At 40.1% G+C, this 12,490-nt stretch overlaps 3 protein-coding genes across 3 annotated transcripts; 2 read left to right on the top strand and 1 right to left on the bottom strand.

The window, feature by feature from the left end:
- Window positions 1-1,049: 1,049 nt before the first annotated feature.
- LOC129946639 (phosphomannomutase) lies at window positions 1,050-2,104 on the top strand. The gene has a single exon (XM_056056891.1). It carries the CDS (start codon window positions 1,215-1,217, stop codon window positions 1,971-1,973), a length of 759 nt encoding a protein of 252 aa, XP_055912866.1. The 5' UTR covers window positions 1,050-1,214; the 3' UTR covers window positions 1,974-2,104.
- LOC129946638 (kelch domain-containing protein 4) lies at window positions 2,046-3,912 on the bottom strand. Its single transcript, XM_056056890.1, has 4 exons — window positions 3,715-3,912; window positions 3,348-3,653; window positions 2,866-3,286; window positions 2,046-2,787 (listed from the first exon to the last, which is right to left on the bottom strand). The coding sequence occupies exons 1-4, from the start codon at window positions 3,826-3,828 to the stop codon at window positions 2,123-2,125; spliced, it is 1,506 nt and encodes a 501-aa protein (XP_055912865.1). The 5' UTR covers window positions 3,829-3,912; the 3' UTR covers window positions 2,046-2,122.
- A 1,773-nt stretch (window positions 3,913-5,685) lies between these two features.
- On the top strand, window positions 5,686-11,274 carry LOC129945135 (uncharacterized). The gene has a single exon (XM_056054793.1). The coding sequence runs from the start codon at window positions 5,686-5,688 to the stop codon at window positions 11,272-11,274; it is 5,589 nt and encodes a 1,862-aa protein (XP_055910768.1).
- Window positions 11,275-12,490: the final 1,216 nt, after the last annotated feature.

Below are 12,490 nucleotides of genomic sequence, written 5' to 3'. Positions count from 1 at the left end.
ACTGTGTATGGAGTGCATTAAACTAGCTTGTTTTACATGATAGCCAGATAAGATTGTGGAAACAGACAAAACAGCTTGGCTCTTTGATTCCTAATACACAGCAGTGGAGGATCTTAGCTCTTTGCCTCAGGCACATCGATTTTCGCATGCTAAAAAACTAAATGCACCGATAGAGCCAAACCGAGATATCTCAGTTTCCGCATACATGGGCGATTTTCCATCAAAACGGAAAAAAAATTATTTAGTATGGTATTACAGGGGCAGATATGGCCTTGCGTTAATGTACGAAAGAGAAACGAAGAAGACCAAATGAAATAGAAACAAATAATTTTGAAATGCGCGGGTAGACACTTCAAGACAATATAACTAAGAACTGCGTATTAAATACATGCACGGTGTAATGTCGGACTTATATAGGGAAACGCTAGGTAGCGACGATCATTGAGGAACTAGTTCTTTGTGAAACCATTCCATCATAGATAATGTCAATAATACATCGATAGCTTGGTTATTTCTTGATTTTAATATATAAACAAAAACCGTATACTAAGCTGACCAGCATTGTCTTGGGCTATTATTTTACTTTTTCCTCGGCTATTGATGTATGTAAGGACAGACTTGAATTCACTACCAGTACGATGCCTTATGTTTTGGTGTTCAGCGTTTTATCACTTCTAAGCGATCTATCAGTTTTGATGTAGAGGCTATCTTAAAAAAACTTAGCCTTCATTCTCTTTTGTTTGCCATTTTACAATATTTCGAAAAATCCAAGTTTGTGTTTATTGTGACCATAAGCGCAGCATAAAGTGAGAAAAAAGTAAAAGTCACAAGAATTATTAAATTAAAATAATTTCTTTGTTCGATTGCTAAGCAAACGATTATTGTAAGTGGAACATATTTTGATTGATATGATATGATTTTCATTTTTTTCCAATTCAGAATGGAGCAAACTTAAGGCTTGACATTTTTAAGCAGAAAAAGTATACTCTACATCAATTAAATGAACATGCCTAACATAAAAGTTGACATCATAAACTGTCACCAACTTGTCAGCGCTGTCAATAGTACGGCAGGTCGGCTAGATAAGACTCGACTTGAGTGTAATATGAATGATACCATTATTATAATATACCAGAACGACGTGGAGGACAACCAGCTATTGTTCAGAACCCTTATCATCTTCAGTGAAAATAAAATCCATTCCAACAATAAAAATGTCCAAATTAGAACGCAATGAGATCCTACTTCTTTTCGACGTCGATGGGACCCTTACCTTCCCACGCACAGTAATAAAACCCGAATTCGAGGAATTCTTTTACTCGAAAGTGCAACCCCGAGCAACAATTGGCATTGTGGGTGGCTCTGATTTAGAAAAGATGTTCGAACAATTAAATGGCAAGAAGATTTTAGAGAAATTCGATTTCATATTCCCAGAAAATGGATTAGTTCAAATAGAAGCCGGTAAAGAAGTTGGAAAACAATCGATTCAAGAGCACTTGGGTGAGAAAACCCTACAACGATTCATTAATTATGTGTTGAAATATCTATCGGAGCTGGAATTACCAATCAAGAGGGGCACGTTCCTGGAATTCCGCAATGGCATGATGAACATCTGTCCAATTGGCCGTCAATGTACGAGAGAAGAGCGTAATATGTTTGCCGAGTACGATAATCAACATGGAGTTCGAAAGGCGATGATAAACGCACTTACTCGCGAATTCGCCGATGTTGATCTGACCTACAGCATCGGAGGGCAGATAAGCTTTGACGTGTTTCCACATGGTTGGGATAAGACCTATTGTCTGCGACACATCGAGAAGTTTCACAATTTCGAAGAGATTCACTTCTTCGGAGACAAAACCGAACCTGGTGGCAACGACTATGAGATTTTCGTAGATCCACGAACAATTGAGCATAAAGTTGAGACCCCCGACGATACCAGAAGAATCCTCACGGAATTGCTTGGTTTGTAAAAGTCGACTATGACCAAATGAAAATATTGAACAGCATTCCTCTGATGGCATTTGAAAATATAAAATTAAACATTCTGTTAAAGGCGCTTTAAATTTATTAAGTTTATAAAAATAAAATTGTATGTAAAAGATGTGTTGTTTTCGTTCCATCAATCTGTATCCATATCGGATCCAGAGTCAGTGCTCGTATCCTCTTCGTCACTATTCTCTGATGAAGAACTTCCATCGCTATCGGAATCAATCCAATCATGAGGATTCAAGTTATTGGGAATTATTGTTTTCCATGCGCCTATTTTATGCAAGTCGAGGGAGTAGAAGTCATTGTACGTGTATTGTTTGTTATCCTCTTCGAATATTCCTCCAAACATGTAGAGTGTCCCTTTGCAAACACAAAGTCCCGGGTTCATTCTCGGAGAGGGTACAGATTTGTTGGAAGGAGCTTTGCCGAATAAACTTGGCATCTTAGGAGCGCCTGAGGAAGAACCACCAACTGTGATTGTGAAAACACCATCTGTGGTTGTCTGTGCAGCAGGAACTTCTGTTGCGTCCTCCATGTCGTCATCTTCTTTGCTTGACTTTGGAGTTTTATTGACTTCAATAAGTCTCCAAGTAGGTGACGCAAGGTCGAGGCAATAAAGATCACTTCCAAATTGTCCACGAAGATCTTCCTCATCCTCTTCGATATCCATAACTCCACCAAAACAATAAGCTTTGTTGGTTGCCGCTACAGCACAGCCAACACTACTTCGGGGCAAAGGATTTATTCCGCCTGCCTTGACGGTGGTCCATTTGAATTTTTGGTTCGGTGTATATTCTAAATATAAAAAAAGAAAATATTAAGTAATCTATTATAATGTAGGTATATGGATGAATAAAAAAGAAAGACACTTACTATCAGGATTAAGTAGATACATATCCGTGTGCGTGATTCCCCGGTCGACGTCTTTTTTCACATTTGACTTCGAATAACCCCCCCAAATGAGGATTTTTCCATCCGGACAAGGAGCCATACAACACGCCGACCGTGGAGGTGGAATGATCGCTCCCTGAACTTCAAATTTCAACCAAGTGTATGATTCCAGAGAAAATATATGAACGTCGTTGTGATATTTGTATGATTGGTTGTTATCATGGAAACCGCCAAAGATAAACAATTTCTTTTTGGACGCTACCATCCGGTGCCCACTTCGGGGACTAGGTGCATTGGGCGCGGTAATCTTTTCCCATGATTTTGTTTTCAAGCTCATAACCCAGAGATCCTTGTAGTGGTAGAATTGTAACTGAGAAGGACTTGCATGTTCTCCTCCAAATAACTAAAAAAATATACGTTGCTTATATACCTATGATAGTAACTTCTTTAATAAAGATTCTTACCCATAGCTGTCCACCATCACTAGCAACGGACACCATTTGATGACCACTTCTGGGTGTTGGTCCGCCAGGTGATTGAATTTGCTTCCATTCGTTCTTGGCAATGTTGTAGAAGAATAAGTCATTATAAATGCAGATTTTCTGTCCATTAAAGAATTCTCCTCCGAACATAATCAATTCCTCTTTTTCCGGATGAGCGACAAGAGTGAAACTCGACCTGGGTGTGGGTGGAAGACATGTTGTTTCAATTACTGTCTTCAGCCGGGCCTGTTCGGCTTCTAAATTTGCTACAACTTGGGCAATGTCTGCCTGAGAAAAAGAATTTATATTTAAATGATCAAATTTTGTTAGTCAGTATTTATATGTATACTTCGCCGATTTTCTCAAGAAGTTTCTTTTGTTTTGCTGCATTCTTCTTGTCTGTTTTCATTGCAGTTTTCTCAGCTCCTTTGCCTTTTTTCTTGTTTTTATCTTTTTTGCCCATTTTTATTTATTATTTCTATTTCTTTGCAGGAAAGTTATGAATTAAATTTGAATAGCACCACGCAACGCACATGGAAAATGTTTTGATCAAATCAAACGTCAAAAAGCCGATTCGATTTGACAGCTCGTAATACAGTTTGGCAGCCCTTGGTTTAATGCAGGGTGTATAAGACGGAAATTTGATTTCCTAGCTTATCGAATCTAGTGGCCAATAGGTGACGCTAAAAGTGTACTAAATTTTTTGTTTTATAATTTCAGTGCGAAATTTTACTTTTAATTATTGTAAAACAATTATTATCTACCATTTATTTTATAATATTTAAATTAAAACTTTACAATAAAGCCTAGTACATACTTGTGAACCAATTCGTGAACCCATATAAATTTCAGTTTTTGGTTCACCCGTGAACTTGCTCGTGAAGCCTAGTACATACTTCTATTTCATATGACACCATTTTAACTTTTTTTTTAGAACAACGCGCAAGCAGCCACAAACTTTAAAATGTGGAAACCAAATGTCAAAGCTTCACCAACAGTTCCCGTACATTTTGCACGTGAATTGCCCGTGAACGAAAACTCTCCACTTTGTTCTCCACTCAGCTTCACGAGCAAGTTCACGGGTGAACCAAAAACTGAAATTTGTATGGGTTCACGAGATGGTTCACAAGTATGTACTAGGCTTGAAGCTGAGTGGAGAACAAAGTGGAGAGTTTTCGTTCACGGGCAATTCACGTGCAAAATGTACGGGAACTGTTGGTGAAGCTTTGACATTTGGTTTCCACATTTTAAAGTTTGTGGCTGCTTGCGCGTTGTTCTAAAAAAAAAGTTAAAATGGTGTCATATGAAATAGAATACCTATTTAAAGATTCAACTCATGAAGTTGACGATGTTCACAACGTGTACTCACAACTGTGTACCAGTGAGCAATGTCAAAAGTTCACTTTCTCCACTGGCGAACGTTCACTTCACGAGGAAGTATGTACTAGGCTTAACAGAGAGAAAAAGAGAAGATATCTTTGATGTTAACGATCTTCTAAATGCAAACAACACTAAGTGTCCAAATTATAGTGGAGACTTGTAGAGCGGCGACGTCACTAGTTGTATCTGGAATATTAGTTTAAACATTCACATACTATACATGGACTGCTAGTGGTGTGAATTTTCCATACAAAATTTGAATAAAAATGGTTCCACTTCAAATAAGCTACACTAGCCCTTCTATGCACAGGGGCAAAAACTTATGAAATATTTAGCGACATCTGTTAGTATAAAGTTGAGATAAGCTTTTTCTATGTTAGCATTGACATCTAGTATAATTTGTTGAAGAAAAAAGATGCCATGTTTTTTTTTCCTGTGAGCAGTGCTGTCGTTTTAAAAATTTCAAGAGTAGTATTTTTCTATCATTTTGGGGAGTATTTTCTTTTGTCGGTGGATTTCAATCGGGACATTTTTTCAATGACAGAAATGTTTAAGGATAGTGTTGCTGATGTAGAACAAAAAAGGACAAGATACTTGAACAGGCCCAGGATTGAAATCTGAACTGAAAACTGAACGTGTCCACCATCATAAGGTGGTCTCTTTTTTATTTACTTTATTCTTCTCTTTCTAATATTCTTGATCCCAGAAATTTAAATATTAACGCTTTTACTCGTGAAAAGTTGTCTGCGCCTAACGCACTTAATTTTTTAGTTTGGGATAATTTTGTAGAAATATATGATAATATTTTAATAAATTGTACTACTCAAAAAAGGCGTTTTTCATTGTTACTCAATAAGTAACAAATCTAAAAAATTAAAAAATTAAAAGTAAATAGGAAAAGTAAGCTTTCTGGTAGTTTCTTTTCTCAGACAACGACAGAATGTCCAAGAATGGTGCCTGCGATGTCTGTACGGAAGCAGACTCTACGGACGACATGGTGTGCTGTGATATGTGCGACATCTGGGTGCATTATGGATGTGCAGGAGTTGACGATTCGGTAAAGAATCGTAAATGGTTCTGCCTTAAATGCAAGTCAGATTTAGCCAGGTCTTTGAAGACGGTTAGAAACGTCGCAAACGCACAAAAAAGCACACCAACATTGGCGGGGCAGGTCGAGGACATCATGGTAGCACCAAGAAGTGGACGTAGCGTTGGTTCTGTTCTCAGCAGGCAGATGGTAGACCTTGAATTGCTTCGACTGGAGGAGCAAAAGAGTCTGGAAAAAAGTCTGTTGGAGGAAAGAGAACGGAAGGAGCAGGAGTACATCACAAGAAAGTACGAGCTACTAAAACTTAAACAACAACACAAAGGCAGCAACAGCTTGTCGAGAAGCGATAGTTGTTCGGGCGAGGTTCGCCTCAAGGCTGTTGCAAATGACGTGGAGTCAGTTGTTCGTCGCACTAAGGACTGGGTAGCACAGGCGAGATTGGGAACTCAAGAAGACAAGTCTAAGGAAATAACAATTAAACAAATGGCGTCAAGGAAAAGTATATCCGGGGATTTGCCTTTCTTCTCAGGTAAATCAGATGAATGGCCTCTATTTATAAGTTGCTATCGAAACAGCACTGCCTTGTGCAACTTTTCCAATGAGGAGAATTTGGTTCGGCTGCAAAAGGCGCTGAAAGGTAAAGCGTTTCAAGCAGTGAGCAGTCAGTTAATGCTTCCTGCATCTGTGCCAACAGTTTTGTCCACTCTGGAATTGTTATTTGGTCGACCAGAGTATATTGTTGAGGATCTTATAAAGAAGGTGGAGATTTTTCCAGCCCCAAGAATGGAGCGCCTGGAAACAATAATATCATATGCTCTGGCCATTAAGAATTTGAGTTCCACTATGGAGGCGTCTGACCTGACAGACCACATGAATAATCCAGTATTGCTCAAAAAGCTTATAGACAAGCTACCTTCGGCCATGAAATTGGAGTGGGCCATGGGGTTACAGGCAAGTGACGTTGAGCAAAACATAAGAGGATTTGGCGAGTGGATGTACAGGAGGGCAGAGGCAGCAGCTGTGGTAACGAGGTATGCAGACGATGGCAATAAGATGGACAAGCGTTCGGGACATGTACACACGCATGTACAGGCAGACAATGGATCTGAGGCTGCATGTGCTAAAGAGGGATCTAGACCGAAGTGTTACGTCTGTGGACAAAGTCATCGAATATTAGATTGCGATGCATTTAACAAGCTCTCTGTTAAAGATCGTCAGAAGCTTGTTACAGAGAAGGCACTGTGCATGTGTCTTAAGCATTCGAAACGAGTACGGTGCAACAATATGAAAGAGTGTGGCATTGGAGGCTGTAGGCTGAAACATCATGCGCTGTTGCATTCTGGAGGTGGTAAAGATGTGGGTGCATGCTACTCTCATCAGAACGACAAAGAAAAGGGAACGCTATTCCGAATTTTGCCAGTGGTGTTGCATGGCAATGGAAAGGATATTCATACGTATGCCTTTTTGGATAGCGGGTCTTCCCTCACGCTGCTAGAGGAATCAATAGCGCAAAAATTAAATTTGAAAGGTACTCCTAAACCGTTGTGCCTCAGATGGACAGCCAATTCCACTCGTCGTGAAGAAGAGTCTGAAGTTGTGTCGTTATCGATTTCGGCAAAAGGTGCTGAAAAGGAGAAGTCTTCGAGCGTGCGGTTAAATGGGGTGAGAACAGTCAAGTCGCTTGCCCTACCATCACAATCTTTGTCACAGGAGTTTATAGACAAGTTCCATCATCTCAAGGGGCTGCCGTTGTTGCCATACAGCAAGGCTGAATGTGGAATTTTAATTGGACTGAATAACGAAAAGGCAGCTTTGGCATTGAAAGTTCGGGAAGGCAAGTGGAATGAACCAATTGCTCTGAAAACTAGATTGGGTTGGTGTATCAGTGGTGGTAGCGAAAGCGATTACCAATCTTATGGTAACTTCCAGATTTGCGAGTGCGAGGAGGATCTACACGAATTGGTCAAGCGACATTTTGTTTTGGAAGACAGTGGTGTTTCTCAAGTTCAAGTTCGAACGGAGTCAAAAGATGACTTGAGAGCAAAAGAAATTCTCGCAGCTACAACCAAGCGAGTCGATGGTTCCTTTGAGTGCGGACTTCTGTGGCGGTATGAAGACTTTAGTATGCCGAATAGTTATCATATGGCTCTTAAGCGCCTCTGCTGTTTGGAAAAAAAGGTACGTTCTGATCCTATGGTTATTTCCAACATCAACCAACAGGTCGCCAGCTTGGTGCAAAAGGGCTATGCGAGAAGATGTAATAAAGAAGAAGAAGATTATTCATCATCGTCGAGGACTTGGTATCTGCCGATATTCATCGTTACAAATCCAAACAAGCCTGGCAAGATTCGGTTAGTTTGGGACGCAGCGGCCTCAGCCAATGGTGTCTCGCTGAACAAGATGCTATTAAAGGGTCCTGACCAATTGAAAGAGCTTCCTGAAGTTTTATATGGATTCCGATCGAATAAAGTGGCGATTTGTGGTGACATAGAGGAAATGTTCCACCAAGTACGAGTACGCAAGGATGACCAGTGTGCCCAACGTTTTCTTTGGCGCAATGGTGAAGAAAATCGCAAACCAGACATCTATCAAATGGAGGTACTTACCTTTGGAGCTTCATGTTCTCCGAGCATAGCGTTACACGTCAAAGATTCAAACGCTGCTGAGTTTTCCGAGAAGTATCCACGAGCTGTGGAGAGCATTATTAAACACCATTACATAGACGATTTATTGGATAGTGTATCCACTGTTGGCGAGGCTGTGCAACTGGCCAAAGACGTGCGAGAGATCCATTCTAAGGCGGGATTTCGAATGAGAAGTTGGATGTCAAATTCATCGGAGGTCCTTAAGTCTCTTGGACAACCTATAGAAGATGGAAGCCGGGTCATAGATTGTGGGAACGAAAACAATATTGCTAAGGTCTTAGGCTTATGGTGGCTTCCAACTGATGACGTATTCACCTTTTCATTGAAGTTTATCAAAACACACGAGGATGTTTTGTCTGGATCCAGATTGCCTACGAAGCGTGAGTTACTTAGAATTTTAATGTCTATTTTTGATCCTCTAGGTTTCTTGGCCTTTTACTTGGTGAGGATCAAAGTACTTCTCCAAGACGTTTGGCGGCGGAAACTAGAATGGGATGACCAAATCGAAGGCTCATTAGCAACCAAATGGGAGTCATGGCGGCGAATCTTGTCAAAAGTGGAGCATGTGCGAATTCCAAGATGCTACAACACATTATCAATGAGCGATGGTGTTTCAGTGCAGTTGCACATATTTATGGACGCCAGTGAAGACGCATTCGCAGCTGTGGCATATCTGAGGTTCTGTGATAGTTTTTCAACGGAATGTACACTGGTCGGAGCAAAGAACAAAGTAACCCCACTGCTCCCAGTTTCAATTCCACGGCTGGAGCTCCAGGCAGCCTTGTTAGGTGCCCGACTTGCTAAGACGATTGTTAAGGGTCATGGTTTCACAATAGACAGGAAGTTCTTTTGGACAGACTCAAAAACTGTTTTACAGTGGTTGCGCGCTGATGCGAAAATGTATAAGCCATTCGTGATGTTTCGCATCGGGGAGATACAAGAGAAAACAAAAGTTGATGAGTGGCGATGGGTACCCACTAACTTGAATGTCGCGGACGAAGCAACAAAATGGACAAAGGAACCTTGTTTTGATCCGAATAGTAGATGGTTTACAGCACCAGGGTTTTTGCTCCAGCCGGAGGAGTATTGGCCTAAGGAAGTTACCTGCAAACAAAAAGACGTCTGTGAAGAAGAGCTACGACCTAAATACGTAATGGTGATGCGAGAGAACGTGAGCCAGATGGAAAAGGGAATCCAAGAATTGGTAATAGACTTTAATCGTTTTTCTACATGGGAGCGTCTCCGCAAAGTGGTGTCATGGATTGTCAGATATTGTCAAAATCTTCAAAGGAAAGCAAAAGCAAGGGCGATGGACACTGATCCGATTTCGATAGAGCCATCATCCGATGAATTGGTAATGGGAAATATTCGGTCAGACGAGATGCAAAATGCGGAGGTAATCTTATGGAGAATGGCGCAGTGGGCTGAGTTCGCGGACGAGTTGGCAATGCTTAAAAGGGGTGACCAGATTCCGAAAACGAGTGAAATATACAAACTTAACCCTTGTATTGATGATGATGGAATTCTGCGCCTAGAAGGACGAATTGACTACGCAGATTTTGTTAAAGAAGAAACCAGGCGACCAATACTTCTATCAAGAAAAAATAGGGTGAGCTTTCTGATTATAGATTTCTACCATAGAAAATTTAAACACCTTTGTGATGCTACAGTATACAATGAGGTTAGGCAACGATATTATATACCTGCATTAAGAACATTAGTTAGGTCAGTTAGAACTCAATGTGGCCACTGCATTATAAAAAGTGCAACACCGCAGTTTCCTCAGATGGCGCAGTTACCTCGAGCTCGTCTTGGACCGTTTAGAAGGCCGTTTACATTTGTTGGTGTCGACTATTTCGGGCCAATTTTGGTTGTGCATGGCCGAAGTCAAGTCAAACGTTGGGGTGTCTTATTTACGTGTCTCACTAGCAGAGCGATTCATATAGAAGTGGCGTTTTCTCTGTCGACAGATTCTTGCATCTTGAGTATCCAGCGTTTCATTGCAAGAAGAGGAAAGCCATCTGAGTTCTATTCAGACAATGGAACGAACTTTGTTGGCGCGGAAAAAGAGCTAAAAGACCAGTTCCAGCTAATTAACAAGAATGCTCTACTTTCCAAGTTTACATCTCCACATACGAAATGGTACTTCAATCCTCCAGCAGCTCCACACATGGGAGGCAGTTGGGAGCGACTAATCGGTACAGTGAAGAAGATCCTCAGAGAAGTCATGGGAAACAGGCGGCTGAATGATGAAACTTTCCAATCAGCGTTAATCGAAATAGAAGCAGTGGTGAACTCACGTCCTCTTACTTATGTTACTTTGGGACCTGACGATGAAGAAGCGTTGACACCGAACCATTTTATTCTTGGGTCATCAAATGGAAATAAGGGACTTGTAAACGATAATGATCGTGAGCTTATGTCACGTAAGGATTGGCGGCAGATACAACAGATTGCAAACATTTTCTGGAAGCGATGGGTGCGTGAGTACCTACCAACTCTTACAAAACGTACAAAATGGTTTCAGAAGGCTGAACCAGTGAAGACGGGCGACGTTGTTCTGATCATCGATGAAAATTTGCCGAGGTGTACTTGGCCAAAGGGGATCATTACCAGTACAGTCATTTCCAAGGATGGTCAGGTGAGAAGGGCGACAGTGAAGACGGCAAGTGGTGTTTTTGATCGACCGGTGGCAAGGTTAGCTTTGTTAAACATCAGTCATACTACAGAGAGCAAGACAGCAGTTGGAGGAGCTCCCTTGCTGGGTGGGGGAAATGTTGCTGATGTAGAACAAAAAAGGACAAGATACTTGAACAGGCCCAGGATTGAAATCTGAACTGAAAACTGAACGTGTCCACCATCATAAGGTGGTCTCTTTTTTATTTACTTTATTCTTCTCTTTCTAATATTCTTGATCCCAGAAATTTAAATATTAACGCTTTTACTCGTGAAAAGTTGTCTGCGCCTAACGCACTTAATTTTTTAGTTTGGGATAATTTTGTAGAAATATATGATAATATTTTAATAAATTGTACTACTCAAAAAAGGCGTTTTTCATTGTTACTCAATAAGTAACAGATAGCTATAAACGACCTGTCAAAAAAATTCCAATGTTTGTTTTGAATGATGAAAACCAAAGATAGCTATAACTGGCGTTTTATACAATGTTTTAATTAAAGTTTTCGATGGCTCCCATTTTTCTGTGAAATTGTTTTTAAGAAGTTTTTTAGCAGTTAGTAGGGCATTCACCGTTTCTAGCTTGAGTGAATTTCTTTTTTATCTTTTATAAGGCTTGCATCTGAAAGTTTTCATTCAGCTGTTGCACTAATATTGGGGCATTAGATTTTAAATTTTGGTTTTATTGTAAACCAAATACAAATTTCTTTTGTTTTATTTTGGGGAGTAGTTTTCATCCGTGGGTAGAGTAGCGTTGACTCTCTGAATATAGTAAAATACTACTATAGTAGCAAGAATGACAGCAGTGGCTGGGAGTATTAAATGTATATGTTACACAATTTTTCCGCTAGTGTTTTGTCCGTTAAAAGTGAAGTTGGCTACTAGCAGTCCATGTATAGTATGTCAATGTAAGCAAAGGTGAAGGTACTGTGCTAGCTGTTTAATGAAAATAATACTCTCCTCTCTCTTTAGTGGCATCTCGCCACTTCGCGATACTAACGACAAATGCGACATGTGGTCGCCCTAAAAGTTTCTTCTCATATGCAAAGATTTGAATTAAAAAATGTATGTTTTTTAATTGTGAAACTGTTATACTTTTATAAAGTGTAAAGAATAACACTCATGGCTTACAAATACAAATCAACTCGTCGACGTTGAGCTTTTAAATCTAACTTCAAAAGCCGGCACATATTTTGACTAGAAATTGAAGTGGTGAGACGAAGAAGTAAAAGATCTAAAAGTATTTGGGCTTAATTCAACACGCTTTAAGATCGATTCGTCTGCAAGAAAGAACGACGACGGCCTTACAATGGATCTAAAACAGAAGCGCCATCTTTCGATTGGAACCTTTCGAGATTTATTAATTTGTTTATTAT

This window comes from Eupeodes corollae, chromosome 2, assembly GCF_945859685.1.
Source record: "Eupeodes corollae chromosome 2, idEupCoro1.1, whole genome shotgun sequence".
Classification (NCBI taxonomy): domain Eukaryota; kingdom Metazoa; phylum Arthropoda; class Insecta; order Diptera; family Syrphidae; genus Eupeodes; species Eupeodes corollae.
This window is presented reverse-complemented; position numbering and strand designations above follow the sequence as displayed.

What these genes read in the sequence shown, in the direction of transcription:
- LOC129946639 (XM_056056891.1), top strand. Translation starts at nt 1,215, where the DNA reads ATGTCCAAATTAGAACGCAATGAGATCCTACTTCTTTTCGACGTCGAT.
- LOC129946638 (XM_056056890.1), bottom strand. Translation starts at nt 3,828, where the DNA reads ATGGGCAAAAAAGATAAAAACAAGAAAAAAGGCAAAGGAGCTGAGAAA. An exon ending in TTCTTGAGAAAATCGGCGAA is followed by an intron (nt 3,654 to 3,714) that starts GTATACATATAA and finishes TCTTTTTCTCAG; the next exon opens with GCAGACATTGCCCAAGTTGT. An exon ending in GTGATGGTGGACAGCTATGG is followed by an intron (nt 3,287 to 3,347) that starts GTAAGAATCTTT and finishes ATATTTTTTTAG; the next exon opens with TTATTTGGAGGAGAACATGC.
- LOC129945135 (XM_056054793.1), top strand. Translation starts at nt 5,686, where the DNA reads ATGTCCAAGAATGGTGCCTGCGATGTCTGTACGGAAGCAGACTCTACG.